The sequence below is a fragment of the Perna viridis genome, chromosome 8 (genome assembly GCF_037379345.1).
Source record: "Perna viridis isolate PV_CMFRI_1.1 ecotype Kerala chromosome 8, ASM3737934v1, whole genome shotgun sequence".
Lineage (NCBI taxonomy): Eukaryota > Metazoa > Mollusca > Bivalvia > Mytilida > Mytilidae > Perna > Perna viridis.
Genome location: NC_142452.1, coordinates 32,111,144 through 32,135,545, shown reverse-complemented (window position 1 = coordinate 32,135,545; position 24,402 = coordinate 32,111,144). Strand labels below are relative to the sequence as shown.

The window sequence follows — 24,402 nt, the reverse complement described above, 5'->3', positions numbered from 1 at the left end:
GTTTTGCAAATTTAAATTGTATCGTGTTAATTATAATATGTAGATAAAGGGGCCACATTCTGTAACGGCGGACAGATGACGGATCGCAATTATAAATGCATAGATCGATTCAGGTACTGCAACACGTAACAAAGTTATTGTCTTTTAACATTTATACTGAAATATACACATTTTAAAATAATATTCTAAGCCAAAAACGACACATGTAGATAAAGTGGCCTGATCCTGATCCAAAAAAAAATTATGTTCATTGAAATTCATTTTATTTGTAAATGTAAATATACAATTAATGCATTGTGTCTGATCCGAGACAAGCATTGTAATATCGTGTATTTACTGGCATTGTTTCGTTATGAGGCTAGTTGATTTACTGTCATAATCAGCATCAAATCAATGTGTCATTTATAAATCCATTTCCTTTCATTCTACTTAAAATTATTTGAAGCCTTAGAACTCAAAGCATAAAGACAATTCAAGTGTACTAAAATAAATAAAAATCGTGTAACGTAATCTTACTCCAGTCCTAAGAGTATAACAGTATGCCATTTTTTAACATGTCTGCAATAATTCATTCTAAATATTAGCAATGGTGCCTTCAGTCTAATAATGTAGCGTCTGAAATATTTCAATTAAATACTCTCAGGAGTAAAAAACACTTTCGGTCACCAATCATTCTGTCTGTATATATCTTTTGGGGGTTAAGAATCGCACTTATTGCGATAAACTTCCATAATCTTCTACTTGAGACTACTTAATCTGATAAATGGAATCATGTTGAAAGGTTGACCTATTGCAGTCATCAAGGAATGCCGAACAATCATTTTTCCAGAGAATGGTATGTTTTCTAAGTGCTTGTTTGGCGTCAGTTTAGTACTTTTACCCTCCAAGAATGATACAATTCATATACATTATTTGGCAAAACACCTGTGTGTATTTACATCGTTGTAAAATTAATTTTAATGTTGTCCACATGCCAGTATCATTCTATTCAAATAAACAGTGGTTTCTCAAGTATTACTCTGTTGCATTAAATGATATTACAAATGCATAACCGTTTCCAGACTTACAGAAATCAATTGAAGAATTTATTGTTATATACATGCATACATGTAATTTATTACATTTTAATACTGTGATACTGTATAAAAACATGACAACATATGTTGAGATATGTTCAATCAACTTGAAAAATAATGTTTCATTGTTGCATGGGATTTATATAAAATAAACTTATAGTATTCGACCTTTAAACAAAAGAATTATCATATTGCATATTACCAAAGCGGTTGACACATGAATGGAACGGATTTGTGGACAATTTACATGTATTGCTGAACGGATCTTGTTTGTTTATTACTGATTAAAAAAATGGAGACTTTAAACCACTCAGATATGTATGATGACCTTTATATACATCGAGTTGGTCATTTACTTTTGTTACTGTGTACGTATTATTTTAGTTATTTTATGTCTTTTGTCTTGTGTGTCTGTTTTCCACGTCTGGTCTTTGTCCCTGCAGTACTTTCTGTTGATTTCCGCTAGAATCTTGGTTCCCTTGATTATTCTTTTAAAGTTTATGTTTCCACGAGACTATCAACGAGCTCATCAATAAAATACACTTTTATAGTTCTATACCATTCTTCGATATATTACATACTGGTGAAGATGTTTATTATTCCGCGATTGTGTTTTACATTTTACATTTTATTACAATTAAAATGTAGGATACAGTCAATTCGATCAGCAGTTCGTTTTATCCCATTCTGATTACTAACTTTCTGCATGTATTTGCATCAGAACTACATGGATTTAAATGACAACTGTCGACTCGATACGGTGTTGACACGTTTTGACGGTTTTGTGCATACAACAATCGATTCATGATACCATAATTCTGTTAGAGCACGATATAGGTCTCTAATCTGTCGTAAAACTGATAAATATATTACAGACATCTGTTATTTAAATATATTTGCTACTCTAGTTTATTGCATTGCAGTTTTCAGAAAAAAAAGATTATGTGTCATTTAGAAAGGACAAAATAACGTTAAGTTCAGCATATAAATGTTCGGGTTTTGGTCTTCATTTCAATAAATGGAAGTAAATACAGATGTCGATAAACTAATCAAACATGGAATCGTTATGCGTTTCTTCATTCATCAAATGGTTTGTATCCTCTAGGCATGTCTTGAATCATTTAAGAGGATTATTTTTTTTTTTTTTGTTTTGGATCCTGTTATTAAATTGTTCAGATCGTCATTTTACTTAAATAGATCCAATTTCACGCCGCTTCTAGCTGAAAATATTTGAACCCCAAGCAATCTGCAAACAGAACAATTTATAAATTACATGTCTCAAGTAGAGGAAATTAGATCTTCGCTGACTCTTTTTCTCGATTTATAATATCCATCAGTTGCCTTATTTGATGCAAAGAAGATTGTAAAATATTCTTAAAACGTAATGTCCAAAGGCTGAAAACACAACCATTCCTTCAATTTTTAACTTAATATGAATACTTTAGTGCGATGATCCATGTTACAGTAAATGGTAAAATCGTTTCCTAAGGAAGTAAGGGAAACAGAAAAAATATATTTCTGTCAGTTTGCGATAAACTGTAGGTTTACAGCAAGTAGAAATAAATTAGTGGCAATTTCAATACACATCTAGGTAGACGACTGGGTATCTATATAGCATTTTTGGTAGAAATATGCCCTATATTATACCAATTGGTCCTGCCTGATTAATGTAACAACTATATATATATATATATATATATATATATATATATATATATATATATATATATATATATATATATATATATATATATGTGTGTGTGTGTGTGTGTGTGATCTTTTGGACACTGCATTTTAAGATTGAGTAGTATTTTCACCATTGTTTGGTTAAATTTAAAATTTAACGTGTTTGTTTTTGTTTTGTTTTTGTTTTGTTTTTGTTTTTTATTTTTTTGTTTGTTTGTTTGTTTTTGTTTTTTGTATAGGTATAATAGAGTGTTAAGTAGATATTGTAATCTTAGTTCTTCTCTATGATTCATAAGTCTGAATCTACCTTTCACAGTCATAATTTGTTTAAAAAAGGGAAATTTACGTTTTTCTATAGCTAGACAGATAAACAGTACTATATTTAAAAAAATATAACCGACGCAGTAAAATATTGTTCTTTTTACTTCTAATTTTCTATATTTCATTCAAGAAAAAAAAAACACACATGGCACGCAATTTCGATACATTTTTTCGACTGCCATTAAGTTATCAGTATTTGGCCAATTTGGAAACAGAACTGTGATCAGGCGACTTGCGTTTCCATGGAAGAGCGTCTTTAAGATCAAAGGGTAAAAGGCGAAACCATACCGAATGCGTCGAAAAAATATCGTTCAGCGGCGTAAAATATGAATGTATGATTTTTATCATTTCTGAACCCTACTATTTAAGTGAAACAACAATAGTCACTACCTACACCTCAACATTTCAATTGCCTGCTTTACACTTTGTTAGAAATTATTTAAACGTTGAACCCCAACAAACAAACAAATACACTTTGTTAGAAATTATTCTCTGTTAATTATACAGACAAAATTATTTCAGATGATTTTCCCACGAAATACAAATGCTTTCCGCTTGCATTGGACAAATAAAATTTGTGACAGAGTTCATGTGAATTTTGAGTGAATCTAGCCTTTACGTGATACTTACGTGCATTTTCATATACGCGAGTACCACGTTTATTGTATATGAAGTAATGCAAAAATCATGTGAAGCTCAATTCGCATTAATTTCACGTTAACAATACTTGACTGTAAAGATTGCTATAAATTGGAAATTTATATTTATGCAATTTCATGTTTTATAAAGGTTATAGAAAGTGACATAGTGAAACCGGTGTATTGATTGATTGTCTGGAAATTTCCCAAGATATTGGGATTACAAAACATAGTGTATGTGCAGAGCAGAATTTGGAAGGGTTCAAAAACATATTTGGTATCTTTTTTCTTCAGTAAATCCTTAATTTTAACATACTTTTAAAATCAAAGTACGTATGGGTGTGTTAAAAGACCACTTGCTGTTTTAAGGAACAAAACTCTGGACCAGACATTTAATGGCTTATGTAAAACAGTAAAACCTATTTTGGCCGAACCCTGAATAATTCAATAACTTGTCTACATCTTGCATTTTTACAGTCCCTTTACATCTATTGAAATTTATTGACCTCTTATAAAAAAATTCAGTACCGTAGGAAGTGAAAGGTTTTGGCATAAAACAAAACTTTGAACTGTATTCTAATCTCTTCGAATATCGTGTAATTATAACATCTGGATGAAGAGCAAGTGACAACGCAGTTCTTCAGAATATGAAGTACCAGTCCTTCTAAATTTCTGACGGGAGGTGGTCAATATATGCCAAAAACCCAAATGTTGGTTCGAATGAACGATGCTGAAATGAATAAAATAAAGCAGATTATTCCGTTTCACTTCGGAGTCTTTTTATTGTTTTAATATTTCGAATCTAATAAGCATATGCCTTTTCATGCATTGCGATTGCTTGGTCACCTTTTACGTCGTCGGCGTTGACAATTTTTAACAACAATGTAAATGCAATGTACATATCGTTAAAAATCATGTCTTCGACAAAAGATAATGTTGATGAAAGGCGTTAAACAGTATTATCTTCTTCGTTGTATTCATTTTCAGTGTTTTAATTTCAAAACAACAATTTCTAAACAATATGATTATCTGTAGCCCTTATTTACTTCGAATATTGAAAGTGACATGCATAACATGTTGCCGGTAGGATGCCGTCAATTGCAATATCAATTTTATGTGTCAATTCCATTGAATGAGAATTTACAAGAAAATAAAGGATAATAACATGTGTATATTTTAGATGGTTTGGGACCGCAATTGTATTGATTTTAATACCGTTTTAGTTGAATTTATCCATGTTTTAAATCGGACCATTCGCTAACAAACCTGAAAAAACGGTATTTAATTATATACTAGAAACTGGTACTTACCACCTAACCAGTCCAAGGTTTGCGTCTGGTTGTTGCACTTTTTAAATGAAAACTATTTGAATTTAGCACTTTGCGAATATTGATATCTTTGCTTTGACTGATTTAAGTAGGAAAAGCTATGGTCAGAATGGTCAGCGATTATATAAAACTATGGCGTGTGTTGACGGTAAAGGTATCGTTTGTTCGGTAGGTTTCCTGTATGATAAATTACCTTTAATAAAGGCAGTGTCTGATTTTTATATGGATTGATGTTTAAATAAATATTAATCTTATGTTCCGTATACTTTGTAAACGATACAATTCGAACGCTTTGATCATTGAGACAAAGAACTAATCAATGCCCTATGGTATTTCAGTAAAGACAAATGAGTGTCGTAAATGAAATAAAGAGAATGCAATGTTCTTAGGTTTCTAAATTTCTGAAGGGAATATTAATCACCATTCTTGTTATGAAAACAAATTCCAACAAACAAACGATTTCTCTGGCTGGTCTAATGAATCAAATGAAATTAATTAAAGTATTGCATCAATAATGTGTTCCTCTTTTAAACTCGTACTAATGTGTTTCCTTAAATGGCAATTTGTAAATTATTGGAAACAAAGTTGTTGTAACCATATTTTGCATTACAAAACTGTTTGCATAGTATGTAATTTGTAATGAGTGGGAAGTTTTCAAATCACCACTCATACGTTTCGCAAGAGCTTGCCATACGGACGTAGAAAACCATCAATACAATCAATTTATATGGTCATTTTTAAGAACTAATAGATCGTTACTTTGTCTCCAAATCTACCATGAGAACCGACTTGTTCCAATGTGTCATATCATCCTTTTCTTTCCTCTTTCGTTTATCCCGAACCTGAAAAAGGTGGAAAAAGTAGGGCGCTGACCCCACAGGTGCAACTGGTGCATGTATTCGATTTCTAGAGGGCCTTAGTGGCCCATTTAACTTTGTTTCTTTGTAAAGTGCTATTTTGGTTATTTCATTTCTTTGTAGTGTATGTCTCTTTTCCTTGTTTGGTCGCTATCCCTGAACTGCATGTCCGCTATAGTCTGTTTTTGATGGGGTGAACTTGTATACTCAGAAACAAAGGACATGCGGTAGTTATGTATGTCTTTCCAATGTTTTCCCCAAGCAATGCTATTTCAGTACTTCCTGGCAGATTGATTGAAGTTTACTTGGTACCGTGATCCACACTCCATAAATTGGAATTATAACTTTAAAATTATAATGGATGCCATTGAGGACTATGCAAGAAAATAGATAAAACGAGAACAGGAAGATAATAATATACTGCTAGAGTGGGTAGAGTCTATGAGGTTTTTAAAATGCATGCGTCTTAAGTAGGTCAAGGGGTGTCAATGCTACATCAGTTTTCAAAGACCCTGATGAAGCAAAGAAATTGCTTTCTATACCTGACAAGTATGTTGTCGTACAAGCAGACAAAGTCCAAAACAACATTGTTTTGTCTGCAAAACACAGTGTTATTTTCAAAAGTAGACGTAGAAAATAATATCAGTAATAAGACCTATACTGCTACCACACTCTCAAAGAAGAGATAGCGGAAAACCATAAATCTGCACTATCCTCTTTCAGTCTCTCTACCACAGATGAAGATTGTGATCTATCGTCTTTGTACTGGATTCCTAAACTCCACAAGAATCCACAGAACGCTACATAGCAAGATCTGCAAAATGTATCACCAAACTTCTTTTACATCTTTTAACTATAATCAAAACTGTAAATCATGGTCGACAGTCCTACCACTACACTTGATACTCCCGTTGTGGTATTGATTTAATGTGGATCCTGAAAATTTCGAAAGGCTTCCTGGATTTTTATTCCCCACACTCAGTTAAAATCCCGACTCAAAAACATTATTCATCGTTCTAACTCAAAAAGACGATACAGTTAGATAGACAAATGTAGTACGTGGTCGAGAATGTTCACACTTTATGAAAAAAATATTCTAAATCATCTTCTAAATACACCGAAGAAGATGTTTCAAAATGCTGGATTTTTTTTTATCGACAACATATTTATCCAGAGTGGTGGACGCCTTTTTCACCAAACGGTCGGCATTTCAATGGGAACAAATAGTGCTTCTCTACTCGCTGACCTATTTGTTCACTCCTACAAGGCTGACTTTATACCTGATATAATCCAAAGGAAGGAGCATCGTTTAGACAGATCCTTTTCTCTCAGTTTCCGCTACATGGATGACGTATTATCGTTAAGCAATCCGAGTTTCGAGAATTTTATACATCGCATCTAACCTAAAGAACTTTAGATAAGAGATACTACAGACACTGTGAAGATCAAACGGATTCACCTGTGGACAGGTCAAATAAAAATCTCTTTTGATAAGTCATAGATGTTGATTACATAAGCAAAAACAACAAAAAAAATGTTTAACAACTACCGACAAAAAGAATATTTTAATGTTGAGTTAATGTTATATTATTATACTCAGGATTTGCTGCAAACAGTTTAAAAAAATCATAAATGTTACTTTTCGCTGTGGTTTGGTGGCTGCCATGAATTCAATTTAAAAAATGGCTTTGCGCGAAAGCACACACACACACACATATGCAGGTGACTGGCCAAATTTGTTCAAAGACTGATTGTCTTACAGAATATTGTGACGAAAATGTGGGATGACGGTAAATCCAATGAATATAATTGCTCATATCTCCGTTCAAGATTACTGTTTTTTTTCTTCTAAAAAGCGACATGTTCAGAATATTTGAAATAGAGAAATTGTATAGTAAAAAGTACGTCTATAAGAAAGTACATGATTTACTTTATTGATTTTTGATAACTGTTTTCATGCTGAACCTCTTTAATGATACATAGATACATATGTCTTAAATATGAGAGAAGTTTTCACCTTTGACAAACCCAATTCTTATGTCTTATGTGGTAAAGCCATAAATTTCGATATTCTACAGGAACTTGTTTCTCACCAAATTTGCAGTACTAAACAAAATTATAATTATTCCCTTTGATGTGTATCGATTTCAATATTATAATTTGTTTTTGTTTTACTGACACACATTTATATTATCACAGACTACTTAACCATTCAATAAAGGCATAATCATGACTTAAGTTTAGGTGTATAAATAAACAATATACTTGTATGTTTTAAGTACCATTCTGTATAAGAATCAGGTAAATGGTTGGGAGGGGGTGTGGGCACATCATATTTTTTTTAATTTGGTCTTTTTTTGTCTCAAATATATTCAATTGAACAACCGTTTAGATTCACCCGGAAGCATCTGTGACCTAGATATATTTTGACTGCTTATATGAGGAAAAAGTGCAGGAACATTTTCCGCCATTTTTCTATAGTGCATTTCAACAAAATTTGACGTATCAATATCTTAAAAAGGCAAATTTTACAAACACTTAGTTATTTCTGGTGGTTATCAGATATAATTAATTGGTGAATGCAATAAAATCTGTGTTTTTTTTTCCTTCATGTGTCAGACCTTATATACATTTTGCCTGATTCTTAGACGGAGAAGTATTTGAATGTTACGATGAAAATCAATTTTTGGTTGGTAACTCAAATGTGTGGTAAGCGTTAGCAAATAATAGTCATATTTGTTCATTGTATTTTACATGCACGCAATGTCGAACAGATGGTGAACAACGTTCTCTTTTGTTCCTAGGATGTCGGTGTAAGTCATCGTATGTGTGTGTTCTTATTTTTTAGTATGTATTTAAATTGCGTGTGTATGAATTTGCAAATTATCACTCTTATTGAACTTTTATATCAAACTTGATAATATGGGGTTAATTTGCTTATCTTCCATCCTACGATATCTGTAACAGTTATTATATCAGTAAAGCAGTATCACCAAATTTGTACAATGAAGCCTTCATGATACGACAATGAAGAAATGATTAGTATGAAAAAGTACTTCCAGGAGTTAACAAGTGGTACTCCAGCTAAGAATCATACAAATTATGTAATATGTGATAAACCTAAATAAAGGCTACAAATTATTGTTATCAAGTTGTTGTGATTTATAGGTCTTTATGATGAAGTGTATATTTATTCTTTCCAATCTGTTTACTCTCAAGGGATGACCAATATGGAGAATCCAATAGTTTCTATTGTATTTTAGGGTCATGAACAGAGTTATCTCCAATAATGTTGAATTACTTATTTTATTTTCTATTAACAAAGGTTACATGAAAAACCACGTTACTTTCTGTTCACTAAAACACTCTAAACAAAATATCAAAAAAATAAAAATATGTAGGCTTTCCAACCATGTATCACATTTTGCATGATTCTTAGCTGGAGTGCTATGTAATACTATCTAACTATGCCGGTACGATGGATATTTACCAGGATCACAAAAAGCAACATCATACACAAAACAATCCAATAGTTCCCATATAAGGTCATTGCATGATTACAGTAGTCAGAATCACAAAAACAGTAGTAAGCAGTATATCCAAGCATATCATTGGTCCAGTTTCTACATCCATTAGTCTCGTTCAAGCCTGGTAATGAGCCTGTTTTGTAGCAGATTCGTCTAATACCGATCCATCCATCTGAAGAAAAAAAAAGTGATGAAAAAACCTGATTTTCAATAGGGTCTTCGATCACAGGTATATCTCACTGACTGAAGATGTCGCTTTTAACCTAGCTACCTGTTGATGACTAAAATGTGTTTAGCCCCGTAAAATAGCATATAATCAATTGTATGATTCTATCGTTACACTTATAAAACAGGCATAAATATTGTGTAATTACATATTTAAACTCTTTAGCGATGATAATGTTTTGAAATCCTTTTGAAATACGTGAAGCGACCTGGTCAGAAAAGCATTCGAGTACATAATCAGATTGATAGCATTACGTGTTTTAAAAAATGATTAAGGGACTTTAACTTGAATTTTATTCATTGTTTATCTATACTTTTTACACTGTGTGTATATTAGTAAGTATTCGCAACAAAAAAAGATAAAATATTAGTTTTAAAAGGGCAATGTTAAGCGCGTATTCCTCTAATTGCGTATAATCTCGGATATTGATCTTTAACTTTGAATGTCAGTAGGTTATTAAATTTTCCAACAAATAACTTCAGGTACCTACCAGTGTATTTATTAGGTGTGCAGAAGTTAAATTTGTTATAAGCGTTATTGTTGTAGATGAAGATAATACATTTGTTAAATCTCAAGATAGATAAGCTTCTAATGATAAAATATCAAAGGGTTACACACAGAAATGTTTGTCGTGTAATTGTCATTTTTCTTATTCCTGGGATTATATTATGTAACTTTTCAATTTTTCAAAATTATTGTCAAATCAGGAATCGAAGGGAAACTAATAAACTAGCATATATTGTGATATAGTTACAACTAAGACATTTGGTTGCATAGAAAAAAAAGATAAAAGTGAAAAGGATATATCAGAGAAATAAGCACAAAAAGTACAAAAGAATGAGTTATGGTGTTAATGATTAATTGTATTTAAGGAAGTAGACCTAGGGTAACGACATAACTTTTGAAATCAGTGAAATGTTTGAATTGCATTCAATTTTTCACGAGCCAATCAAGCTTTCATTTGAAACAGAATGAAATCAGTCCAAGTTACTTTGAAGGTTACATAAGATTGATGAAAAATGTTGAATACAATTATTCCAATGATTTGTAAGAGTTATGTTCCTTAACCAAGGTCTATCTCATTCAACAACATGTTGTGCATATAATAAACATTTCGTATCATTTTACTGGTAGCCTGGATGATGCCTAGGCATTCATTACCGCTTGCCTAATCAGCATTTGTGCTCTTTTCGGTAAAACTTATGCCAAATTATTATTTTGATTAATAATTGTAAACCATATTAAAACAAAACTATGTATAAAAACTGTGTTGTCACAAAGTATCATACAAAATACAACAAGATAAATATAATTCAAAGCTTTTCACAAGATATTTACAATATTAAATTTATTTCGATCAAATATCGTATGCGTAAACATGCCCTTTCTTGTTCTAATTATATACATTTTGGAAACAATCTTGTCTTATCATAATGAATGTTAAATGTGATAAATGTTGATTTGATAGATAATAATAAAAAAAATATTAGGCTTCTTCATTGTTGATAACAAAAGAATTTGCGATTGGTAAACTTGATTAATTGTATGAAGCCCGATAAATTATTCAATGACTTAAGTTGCCCTTAGATTATGTTTATATGCTTGCACTTTTGTCTCTCAATTTGATGACATTTTAGTCATAGGAATGTCACGTACATGTGTTTAAAATTGCATCGACTACAATGGTTGGAAAGTACAAGATAGCAAATAGAGTTATAACCTTTTGGCTTATAGTTTGAATTTGTATTGAAATCCATTGTTGAATGGTCTTCATTGTAAGATAAGTTAAAAGGGCCTTTTGTGTAAATAATTATTTCTATTAAGAATTGGATATGATACAAATTTTGTCTATTGAAAAATATCATAAATTTTCCATGTGCATATTGTTTATTGCGCGAAGTGCAATGAACAAAATATGCATGTGGAAAATTTATGATTTGATCCGAAACATCGTTTAGATAGATCCTTTAACCTCAGTTTCCGCTATATAGACGATGTATAATAGTTAAACGATCCTAGTTTCTGGAATTTTATACATCGCATCTACCCCAAAGAACTTCAGATGAAGGATACCACAGACACTGTGATGTTAGCCTCATATCTTGACCTACACTTAGAAATCGATGGTAAAAGAAAACTATTTACAAAACTTTACGATAAACGTTATGACTTTTCATTTAGAATTGTCAACTTTCCTTTCATCTGTGGCAACATCTCTTCAGCACCTGCGAATTTAGTCATATCACTCATGCGTTATGCCAGTGCTTTGTTGCTACAAGATTAATCATCACTACAGAAGTTTTATGGTCGTCATCATGAACTCGTGGATAGTTATGATGTATACATCTGCACCATGAAAACTGCATTGTTCAATGTGTCATAGTTTTCCTTCCCTCTTTCGTCTATCCCGGACTTGACTTTTTGTGAGCAACACGGCGGTTGTTTTTAGAAAAGCACAAGATGCTTACCTTATCGGTGCATCAGGTCCATGCTCCCAAGTGAGTCCGAGTTGTTCAATTACTTTTGTTTTCCATGTGTGGTCTTTGTCCCTGGATTACATTCTTTTGATTTGCGCTGGATTCTTGGTTCCCTTTATTACACTTTCCAGAAAACTTAAAGATAAACGCATGCATGGCATGCACTAAAATCGTAACTGCTAGAATATGTCCATGAACAAAATGATAGAATATCGCGATTAGCATACGCATTTGACATCTAGCATGCCATAATTCGGTGGTTATATTTATTTAATGTAATTGTTAAATCTTTACCTGAATTAATCCTAAAATAATACTAAGCGGTCATCATATCCAGTACATTTGCAATGCTTTATTATAATTGATGAAAGTCTGGTTTTTAAATCAGTCTACTTATATTCATATAATACGTCTGACGAAGATTGTACATCTCCATTTTTGGAAAATAAAATTCGTATAAACATATTGCAACATTCGTTAATAGGATGCGTTTTATAACTGCTGTTCTAAATATAGAAATACCAATCAAATATTGCTGATTTCGAAATGCTGTACACGTGTTTCAAGGTATAATCGCTTATTAGTGCATCATAATCACTCAAAAATCAATCACTTAGAGGGTCTACCATGTACAATACCTCGAATGAAGCTACCGTGATTTAGGTACTTTAAAATTTGAGTATTTATAAATTTTGAATATAAATACGATAAATAAAATCTGATATAATTCGGGCCAGATAAGCCTGATAACTAGGTTGGTGAATGTTCTGGGGGACCTTGTCCACCAGAAGTGACATTGACAACGGTATCTTTTTAGAGCGGCGTTTCTTTTTAGTAGTCGGTACAAAGTGAAACCTATCTCAACCGAACTTTGAAGGGTATTTTGAATTTGGGTGAACCAACTAAACTGAATACAATATGGAGTAAGTAATGCCTAAATCAACGAGCACCGTGAGCTGTACTATACATGTGCCGTCTGTGCGAGACTCGTAAAAATAATAAAGGACATCGCAAAAGGGGGAGGGTCGAATGAAAATTTTTGTTTCGCACGTGCAATATTTTATTTATATTTAAGCAGCAAGCGAAATCAATATTTTTTATTAGAAAATCTATCTGGGGGAGTTTTTTTCAATGAATGAGTACCTTGAAAAAAAGATTTTTTTTTCCAAAATCCCAACCCCATACTCTTGCTTTCAAAATGGTCTATAACTTTATTGCACTTTGCAATACTTCACCTTTTTAACCCTTAAGAGCATCTCTAGCAACATTCTTTTCAGTTTTGGCCATCTAGTTTTGGCCGCTCAAATCAATCTGTACAGATACCGGAAATATTACAATTTTCCACGGATGGTGGGAATAATTTACACATATCATGTGAGGTAAACAGAATTCAGACGCAACTGACAGCTGCAAACAAGACAATGACTGCCTTTCCTATCTTAGAAAAGCTATGCTTGGATTTGGATAATACAATCGGAGTTATATTTTTCCAAGGCGGTTTAGGTTCTCGACAACAGCGATAATGGAACAGCGATGATACACGTACGTACATCCACGTGTTTCCCGAAACATCACATTCAATTCTTTCAATACATGTGGGTAAAAAAAAACAGAAAATCACTTGAAAACTATCAGATAAGATGAATTAATTGTTACTGAAACGTGATCTCAACCTATATTTTTTTTTATTTGCTTGAATGAAGGAAATGATAATTTTGCTCTGTAAGGACAGTCACGTTTTGTTACTTCCGGGACATGACTTTTATTTTGTTAGTATATTGGGGAAACTTAAGGGAAATTTACATAAATTGTAAATATGTAAATATATTTCATTAATATCAAACAAAAGAATATGTAAATTTCCGAAAGTACAACAAAACGAAATGATCGTTTTAAACTATTATTTGAAATAAAAGCAGAATATTTAAAAATATTTTTTGCCGATGAACCATGATAAAAGTGGCCTCCCTATAATACCTTTTGGTCACTAGTTAAGGTCATATTTCCATTCGTCAACGTTTATATTTCTGACTATATTTATGAACTCAGGATAACAAGATAGAATTTCATTTATGCTATTTGTTTTAGACTCGCAGTTATTTGTACATGTAAGCAAATGTATCTACTTGTCACCGTTGCTATCAATTGCAGATAAAATAGCAAGTGTCAAACATTAATTATGAATTATTACGCCATAAAAGAAAGACGTTTAGTACCGTCAAAACTCGTGAATAATGTCATAAACCTTTAGAAATCTTAGCAATACACCTACCACCACTTGTTTGTCGTTGTAAGGCACATTTGAAGTCATTATATGGACATATATCTGCTTTAAACTGATATGGTTTGAAATATCGTCCACAAGCGGGGTTCACTTGGTTGTCACAGTTAAAACATCTCAAAGCCATACCTGAAAGTACATTATTATGATTATGGTGTTTGGTATAACTGGATACCAATTTTCGTGAATAAGGGAAGAAACACAAATTCATGGATTCTTGAAATCGGGGTTTTGAGGGTTTCAGTGTACGCATCAAGAAAACTTCCTTTTCACTGGGAACATATTTCGTGGATTGGCCCACCCCAAAAAAATTGGTATCCCACGAACAAAAATAAATATTTCCACAGTAGTACAATATTCGGGTTTGGTACAAACAAAACATTCATGTTGAGAAAAAGTAAATTTATTCATTAAAGTAAATGAGATGAACAAAATCATATATTGGAAAAGGAGATAAATAGTAAATTAACTGGTAAAGTCAAGAAATAACCCGAGATAAATGTAAATAGCGACAAAAAATCAAACTATAATAAAACTTATTAAATAAATTACTAGAAACTTGTTAGAATAATGAAAACTAACTCTTTGATTTGTACAAAATTCGGTAGACTTGTTGGAAATATTTAGTTATGTATTATAAGTCATCTGCTTTTGATATAGTCAAAACCCTGTTCCTTCTGATATCATAATGGTTTAAGGAGGTAGACCTAGGGTAAGGGACATCACTTTTGAAATCAATGATATGTTTGAATCATATTCAATTCACCAAAGCCTATCAAGCTTTCATTTGAATCAGAATGAAATCAATCCATGTTTCTTTGATGATTACATGAGATTGATGTAAATTGCTGAATACAAACGTTTCAATGATTTTTAAGAGTTGTTTCTCTTACCCTAGGTCTACCTCCTTAATAGTACATTTTAACAAATACATTGATTTGGTAAAAAAATGAGTGTGCTATCAATATCATAAGGTCTCACGGGTTTCTACGTGAACAGTGTCTGAGATATGAACAAAATTGGAACACTGGCATGTCATCTGGTGCTATAAGGAAACATAACAAAGTAAAGAACATCGTTATTTACAAAGTGACTTTCGTTAAGTCTAGGAAATATCAGTTGTTTACAACTTTCTGTTTTTCTGATCTCAAATATGGTACTGTACAAATCACGTTTAACCAACAGAAAGCGTTTGCAATGATCATTATCGAAAGAAGTTCATTCGTTTGATTTAATTTAAGTGCTATCCTCTTATGTCTAATTCGCTAGACCATGACGTTCGGTTCAAATCACTGAAAGATTAATTTGTCTCTTACACTGAGAGTTTTCAAGGACGGTTTTCACTGTTATCGATTTTTTTAGTTGACTCGTTATAAACTGTCAAAGGTATTTTCTAGAAATGGAAGAAAAAGTATGTAAGGAAAAGGTTTTAAGTATCATTCTGAATAAGAATCAGACAACGGGTGGCGCATATTTGTTCCTCAGTTTAGTCTATTTTGCCTCAAATATGTTCAATGCATTTAGGAAACGACCGAAAAACCAATTATATTAATCTTGAAGCATCTGTGATGTATTGAAAAGGCAACACGTGTGGGAACTTTTTTTCAGCCATTTTCCATTGTGAATGTTAACTAAATTTGACCAATCAATGTCTTAAAAAATGTAAACGTTACAAACGCTTTGATGGTTATTTGTGAAGGTTTTGAGACATAAAGACTTGGAAAGGGAAATAAAATATCTGCATTTTTTCTTCATGGGCTACGGCTACACCTTACACACCTTTGGCCTGATTCTAAAACAGAGAAGTACTAAGGAATGTAAACAAAACGCTATTTAAATCTAACAATGTTTACGGTGAAGACAATTGGGTGGCTTGGGCTTACAATTTCATCCCTGTGGAGTTGTTGTCTCTTATTCACCATACCTATTCTCTTTATGTTTCGATTTACATGATTGTTGCTGTATAACAAATTGCATATACCGGTCATGAAACATTCCCATTTCATAACTTGGGTCTTTATTATATTGTCAAAGTATTTAAAAATCTAAATAAACTAGACTTTACATATATCCCGTTTAAAAAGACTCTGGAAGACGGGAACTAAATATATATATTTTTTTAATATGCTTAGTTTTCAGCTCTAACATTAGATTTGATTTCTGATTTATGGGTATAACATCGGGTTATTAATTGAAATTTTATCAAAATGATTTCAGATCTTAACTTTGATGTTCCGAAGAGTGAAAATTGCATATACCTTACATTTTTTCTTTTGCCAACGGTGCATGATCTCACGCTTAAATGAATTGTGATATTGAAAGATCAATCGAATAAATGAAAATAACCAGTGAACCGATATATCATTGCTCATTCGTTTTGAAGTTATATGAACAAATTTAGTTTTCATTAAATCCAGCGAGTTAAATGAGTGAATATTCTAGATAATATAATTTATCATCTTTTGAAATGACATTAATGAAAAAAAAAATTTAGGAATCATTTATCATAATACGATATATGTTCGAAAAAAAAGTGCACTTGAGAGAAATTAAGGCCTAATTCAATTGATTAAACAGTACTGAAAGAGTTTCCGATGAGATATAGTAAACACTTTCATTACACACAATAATTGAATTCTACACATAACCAAATCAACCAAACTTATCTGATTAGATTTATCAATTTTGTTTGCACCAACAATAGATTTTTTTTGTATTGCTAAAAATCAATCGGGAAATACTCCAATTTAATTATTTCGAATATTTAACCAAACTCTTACAAAAGAGTACCGTTATCAAGTTGCAAAATGCACTTAAACAGAGTAACATGAAAAATTAAAAAGATGGTGTTGTGCATACCGATGGCATTGTTGCGTTGTACAGTGCCGATACCTGCCCACGCAACTTTTTGGCGGATCCATCGCCGTTGATTCACTGATTGCTGTCCGTTCAATAATCTATGATCGGTGGACTATTTGATGGTGCTTTTGTTGATGACCAATTATCTTTGGGACAGATCTGATTTAATGCACATCAAATCTACTTTTAATTCAAAATATTAAATTCATATTTTATTTATTGCATAGAAAAAGGAAATGAAAATGAATTTAGTTGAATTTTGTCTACATTAATAATAATAAGTCATTTTGTGCAATATGGAAAACAACACAAACCTTTCCGTATATTGTAAGCGTATTCACGTGATGTAAAATTGCCGCGATCATCGGTTTTTACAGATTAGTTTGACGGATCAGTGACTTATATGAAGCTGAAAATGATCGATGACGGCTCTCAGTTACAGTTCCACGTATTGCAATCGGTACTGTATATATATGTCAATGAATAAATTAATCCAACTTTTTGTACATAGGTCCACATCTTTGTATGACGATTTTTTTCATATTCAAATTAGACAGAAAACTAAAGAATTAATTACTATATAATGAAGTTTCGTGGTGATTACTTCTAATCACACGTGTTAATTGGCGCCCACTAAAACAACACATATTTTATGCAAATGACTCATTGACCTTAATTGTAATTCCACAGGTTTTGGCTATAAAACGGGAAAATTACGTTCTTATGAATCTATTAAACTTCAATCCCAATATTTAACTAGTTTTGTAATTTTGTTTTTATCTTACAAATGTTGTAAAAAATTCTCAAAGTTTGTCGTATGCTGATGCAACTAAGCATGAGACGTAGTTAAACAACGTTTAAGTGCATAAGCAACTGCGTAACTCTGAAGGGGGTAGACCTAGGGTAAGGGATACAACGTACAAACCATTGAAATGTTTGTATTCAGCATTTTGTCATCCATCTCATGTAAACACCAAAGTAGCTTAGACTGGTGTCATTCTGTTTCAAATGAATGCTTGAAAGGTTTTAGTGAATTGAATATGATACAAACGTATCACTGATGTCAAGAATTATGTCCCTTACCCTAGGTTTACCTCATTAAAAAAATGTTTAAACCCTTGCAATAATGAAAGCGCCTGTCATCTTTACTAGTTTTCAAAATGAATGTAAAACTTTGTTAAAAGTATGGTTTTGGGCGACATTTGATACGTAATGCCCATGAAATCATTGCAGTTCAAAACAGAATACTAGATTTAAAATAACTTCTTGATCAGCAGTTATTTTTTTAAATAAATTTTAAGAGGTTTGGAAGAGTAGAAATTTCAATTATTGAAAAGATCTCCAGATATGAAGAGTTATCTTATTCATATACATTTAGCATTGTGTTGATAAAGCAATAAACAGTTCTTGTTTTATATATACTGTTTGTGCCCTTTTATGATTGTTTGTGTTTGTTTGTTTCTAGATTTTTGTTCTTTTTTCTTTGATTGTTGTTGTTTGGTTTTTTTTGTATTGTGTAGAAATTTATTTTTCTTCTGTTTTTTTTTATTATTATTATTCTGTACTTTTATTTACTTGTATTTAATTAGTTAAATTTGATCTTTCATTACTTTCTTTTTGTTGTTGATGTTGTTTTGTTTATTCTAATATGTAGGTGTATTGTGTATTTGTCTATTTGTGTGTGTATTTTTTAATTTTTTTTTCCGCAAGACATATACTCCTTGGATTATATTTCTATTGTATTTATTATGATAAAATTATCATGATTTGAAATGTCTATCCTCAACATTAGAAAAGTGAACGACAAACAAAAAGCCTTCTAAATTAATTTCTTGGGAAATAGTTATAAATTCAGTTTCCTAAATGTAAACGATGTAACTTAGTGACATTTAAAAATAATGCTATGATCAAACATTCCATTAAAAGCATTGAAAACCACTTAAAACCATGGCCTTGAACACTAATGTTGTATTAGCCTTCAAATTTCAAGGCTCATTTTAAGTCAAAAGAAAGCATGGATTAGAAATTAAGTCGTGTTTAAGTAGACACTTAATGTATCGATTGTTATCTACACTTTTATCATGATTGAATTTGATCCCTTAAAGAGTAAGACAAAGTGTACATTTGAATTTCATAGATCTTGCTAAGACCAACTATTACCCATTAGATTTTAAGTAGCACTCCAGCTAAGAATCATGCAAAATGTGATACATGGTTGGAAATCCTACATATTTTTATTTTTCATATTTTGTTTGAAATGCTTTAGTAAACAGAAATTAACATTTGGTTTTACATATAACCCGTGCTCATAGGAGATACAAATTATATAGAATGCACTGTAGATTTAAACATTAAGGAAGATAACACTGTAAATGGCACTCAAATACAATAGAATCTACTGGATTTTCAGTGTTGATTTTCTCCTAAGAGCAGACAGATCGGAATGAATAATTACACATTTCATAATATATATCCATAAAACCACTTAATAACAAAAATAAAAATATGTATCCTTTTTTTATGTGTATCACATTTTTTCAGGTTTTGCATAATTCTTACAAAGACAGCTACTTAATTATTATCATTACTTTTTTTTCATAAAAACAGCTATTTGAAAATGATAATAAATTAGATTACTATCATACTACCGACATGCTTTCTATGAAATGTATTTAGGCCATGACTAAAATGTTTTTCCATTTTTGTTAATAATTAAGCCACTAACTCGTGCGGGAAGGAAGGAATTTTTACGCATGTTTGGGCTCTTTGCCTATGAAAATTCACAAATTTAAATTCCACGAATATATATCTTACGTTGTAAGGCATTAAACTGATACATTAGGCGAATTCGTTATACTCAATAGCTTTGGAAATATGGAACCTCTCCATATTTGCCCTTGTAACGGATACGATAGGTGTAGACCGTCAATGCACAAAATGTATGATTTACAATATTCGTCTTCCACACGCGACAGTAAAGGCTAAAAGCAATTTTATATCTAAAAGAAAATATATTTAATGTATTTCAAGTGTAATGATGTTGGTTTAACATATATGGAAAGTTTGTGAGATGTCTTGTTATATTGTACTTTTAAAATAAACTATTTCTTTAAATAATTGAGGTGGCTACTCCCGACACTTTGAAAGGGGGGGGGGGGGTGTCAGCCGGGATTCCTCGATAGAAAGGCGGCGACATTATTTACCATTATTGTCAATTTCATACATGAAATTGCCGACCCCCTGCAATCACCCACACGCCCTTGTTCCGCCTCTAGATTGTCCATGTCAGTTTTCTGTTAGTTCTTTTGCTACTATATGTAAAATTTAAATCGGAGAGTACATTTACATCATGACGGACATATTCATGGAATACACATACGAACATAACATTTTATCGACAAATATCAACTAAATGGCAATAATATGGCAAACATTAATTATTCTAGTGACACCAAAGTACACGTACTTCAATATTTAGTTGATTGGAAATTGGTACTTTCCCTTATTATAGAGATAAAAGCTTCGGTTTTTCCCCTCACATGCGCAGCGTGAAAAATATTCATGCATCTTCTCAAAGATGAATGTGCACTATAGCAGTGGATAGATTAAGTTGTGATCTTGATATATATATTTGTAATGCTTTATTACTTTATATCGATGCGGGAATTACTAAGAACTTTACATATTTTAGTTGGTGAATGCAATAGTAATATCCTTTGCAACATTTTCATAAGTGGTTAACAAGTATCTATAATACTATGCTCACTTCGCATTTTGTAAACAGTAACCATCGTTCCTATTATTTCTTTGACACAATTACAATGGAAAGGTTTCCATTCTGTCGATAAAGTACCAGTTTTTAGCTTGCTTAGATGTTGTTTTATGACAAATGGAACAAATGAGTGATTTTTTTTATATCACCTGTGACTAGTGTACTTATACAAGAGTTCTCTGTCTGACGGTCTTTGTAAGAATCATGCAAAATCTGAACTGAAAAATGTGATACACCTCAAACAAGACTTCATATTTTTATTTTTGAATGGGTCTATTTTATGAAATGTGTAATTATTCATTAAAATCTTCCTGCTCTTAGGAGATAATCAACATTGAAAATCCAATAGATTCTATTGTATTTGAGTATTATTTACAGTGTTATCTCCCTCAATCTGAATTCTACAGTGCATTCTATATAATTTTTATCTCCTAACAACACGGGTTATATGAAAAACTGAATGTTAATTTCTGTTTACTATGGCAATTTAAATAAATAACAAAAACAATGTGTAGCCTTTTTTACTTAATATTCACATTTTGCATGATTCGTAGCTGGAGTGTTTCTTAACAACAAATAAACCAAAACAATGTATTTATTCAGATAAAATATATTGAACACATTTATAAATTTTCCTTCATATATGTATTTTAACCAAAACACTACAGAACAATGTAACTTTTTTCTTATTTGCATTTTATATGAAATATGATGGGCTGCCTTTGGGTTGCTGTGCATATATTTATTTCTTCATGATAATCCGCCAATGCTGGATAAGGAATTGTTAAATAACTTATATATGGTTGATTAAAATTTTATTTGGAATTACGACAATTCTTTTGTTTGTTATTGTAAAAAGTGGACAGTTGTTTTACTAATGATTCAAATAGCAAGGCCCATTAAGCATTCTGGCGTGTTCGTATCAAGTGATACAATATTTATAGTAGGAAGGTTCAAAATAAACTATTGACAAAAAAGAGCATGAACAATGGACAATTCAAACACTTGAAAACACAAATACATTGCCAAAACATGAACGAATAATCAAGGGAACCAAAATTCTAGCGGAAATCGAAAGAATGCATTACTGGAACAAAGACCAGACATCATGAGAGCAGACAAAGACAATAAAGAACTCCACACAAAAACTGTGAGCGTGAACCAGGTGCACTGGTAGGGAAAACAGGGAACAAGGGTGATCTACATAATGTACACACAGAACAAACTATATAACATATAAGAGCAAAAATAAAGTGCAATAATTGCATGTTACACAAATTCGGTAATAGTATACCAACAACAATGCAACTCTCCGACACGATGCATTCACATCAAAAACAATCCACATTTGGGCAATATTATTCAATTAAACAAAGCATCATGGTGAAAAGAGAGTAAATAATAAGAAAATGGTGGAAAATTATCCGAAAAAAAAAATTAAAATAAATTCATATTATCAAAAATGGCCATACAACATGGGGCATTTACGAATTATATATATGTAAAAACACCGGAACATTTAATTTTACACTTGATATATAACATAGCAGTAAACCATGTGAAAAAAATGCCAGCTGGTCATGAATCCAGTTGAAGATCCAAATGGAAAAACAAATGTATCTTTTTAAAATTCTAACGTGATCACATGATGGTAGCGGGATTAATAAATGTAATTGATAAAATACCTTGGTGTATCATATGACCAAGCTCCATTGACTTTCTCCGATTCACGTACACAGTGACACTATCCGAGTACAGGTCTGTTATATGAACTCACTTTTTGAGTCTCCTTAATACTTATTTTATTTGATACGGTATGTATAAATTAATGTGATTATTTTTTTTGTTTTTTTGTTTTTTTGTTTTGTTTTTCATTACGTTAACTGGCGTTATTTGGTAAAACAAATAATAGCAATGCTTATCATGATTAATTAGTGTTTCGCTTAAATCTCACTTTAACAATCAATTGAAGAATGGAAAATACTTTTATAGAACATATACCGCATATAAACTACCTTGCACTATTTACACGTAGTCTTACCTGTATGCATAACAGTTGTCAACAAGAAAAGGAATTCCATTCATTTCATATAAAATAGACATAAACTTGTGCACGTAAGCTTCAGTATATGAAGCGTCAAAATTAGATTGCTCCGTCCAATCAAACAAATGAAAAGAAACTTCTCCTTTCTTTGGATGTTCACTAAACATCTATTAAAGCAATGATATTTCTTATGTTATAAAATCGGTTCGATATTCGTATTAGGATATTCTGTTTGGGTATCAGCAGTAAGCCCTTTGGAACGCAATTAAGGCAAAATCCTAACGCGCTACATGATTGATTCTACATTCCTTAATCACCAGAATGTCTCATATCAGTCATATTTTCTCGGCAATACGTGAATGGCAAAGATTCTCACTGCGATATATAATCACAATGCTGTATTGATATAATATAATTGCTATCTGTTAAATAATGGCAACTAACGTCAAATACATTGTAGCATCATTGTTATCACATTGTAAAGATGAATAACAAATACATGACAGGTAAGAAATACTTTACGTATGCAAAAAAGGTTGATTATATATCTTCGTAAATTTTTTTTAATTATGGTTTTAATATCTTTCGGTGTTCACAGTATGGTAGTATCAATTTAATAATGTTTTAATAGGTATTATATTTTCAAAACAATCATCGTATCTGCAAAATTAATATTAGTTTTCAAATAAGTATTGAGCTCTACGTCATCCTGTATTTCGTCAATAAACAATAAAAAGTAAATTGCATGTATAAAACAAACATCCACGTTTGCTCTAAAAGACTATATGTGTACAAGAATTCATTGAAGGTTTGATCAGGAGGCTGGAAAAAGTGAAGCTTTCGGCGATGAAATTTTTAAATGCAAGTAACTTAAGTTTGTTAACTTCCTTCTTATTTTAAGAAATTGTAGCAAACTTCTTAACATGCAAGTGTAAGTTTAAAAATGTATTATTTCGAATGATGTGACATAGATATCAAATATGTCGACTAGAAAAATAAGATATCGAAGCAAATCTGACTGGATCGTGTTATATTTCTATGAACAAATGTCACATATAGCAATAAATGAGACACAGGAAATACGGAAAGATAAGACTTGGAAAATAAACAAACAATAATGTCTTTCGTTTCCATTTCCTGGAAAAGACAAGTTACGTCATTGCCATGGGACATTAATTTTTATACACAAAATCTGGTTCATTTCCACATCATAAAAATCTTGGTCGATACACAAGTAGGCGTATAATTCAGTAAAACCTAAAACGCTTTCCCTATAATATATTGAATTAGAATGAATTGATGGACCCAGG

At 31.6% G+C, this 24,402-nt stretch overlaps 1 protein-coding gene across 1 annotated transcript; it reads right to left on the bottom strand.

Moving 5' to 3' along the window:
- Positions 1-4,762: 4,762 nt before the first annotated feature.
- Positions 4,763-23,444, bottom strand: LOC148610257 (uncharacterized). The gene is made up of 4 exons (XM_088542563.1): positions 23,090-23,444; positions 14,409-14,546; positions 9,397-9,605; positions 4,763-5,891 (listed from the first exon to the last, which is right to left on the bottom strand). Exons 1-4 carry the CDS (start codon positions 23,127-23,129, stop codon positions 5,805-5,807), a joined length of 474 nt encoding a protein of 157 aa, XP_088398689.1. The 5' UTR covers positions 23,130-23,444; the 3' UTR covers positions 4,763-5,804.
- Between the last annotated feature and the right edge of the window lie 958 nt (positions 23,445-24,402).

Bases quoted from the DNA above. Each gene is read 5' to 3' on its own strand.
- LOC148610257 (XM_088542563.1), bottom strand. From the start codon at position 23,129: ATGGAATTCCTTTTCTTGTTGACAACTGTTATGCATACAG. The intron at 9,606-14,408 runs GTAGGTGTATTG...TTTTTTCTTCAG, and splicing joins ACAACGACAAACAAGTGGTG to ATGGATGGATCGGTATTAGA. The intron at 5,892-9,396 runs GTAAATATCCAT...CACCTTTTTCAG, and splicing joins TGTTGCTTTTTGTGATCCTG to GTTCGGGATAAACGAAAGAG.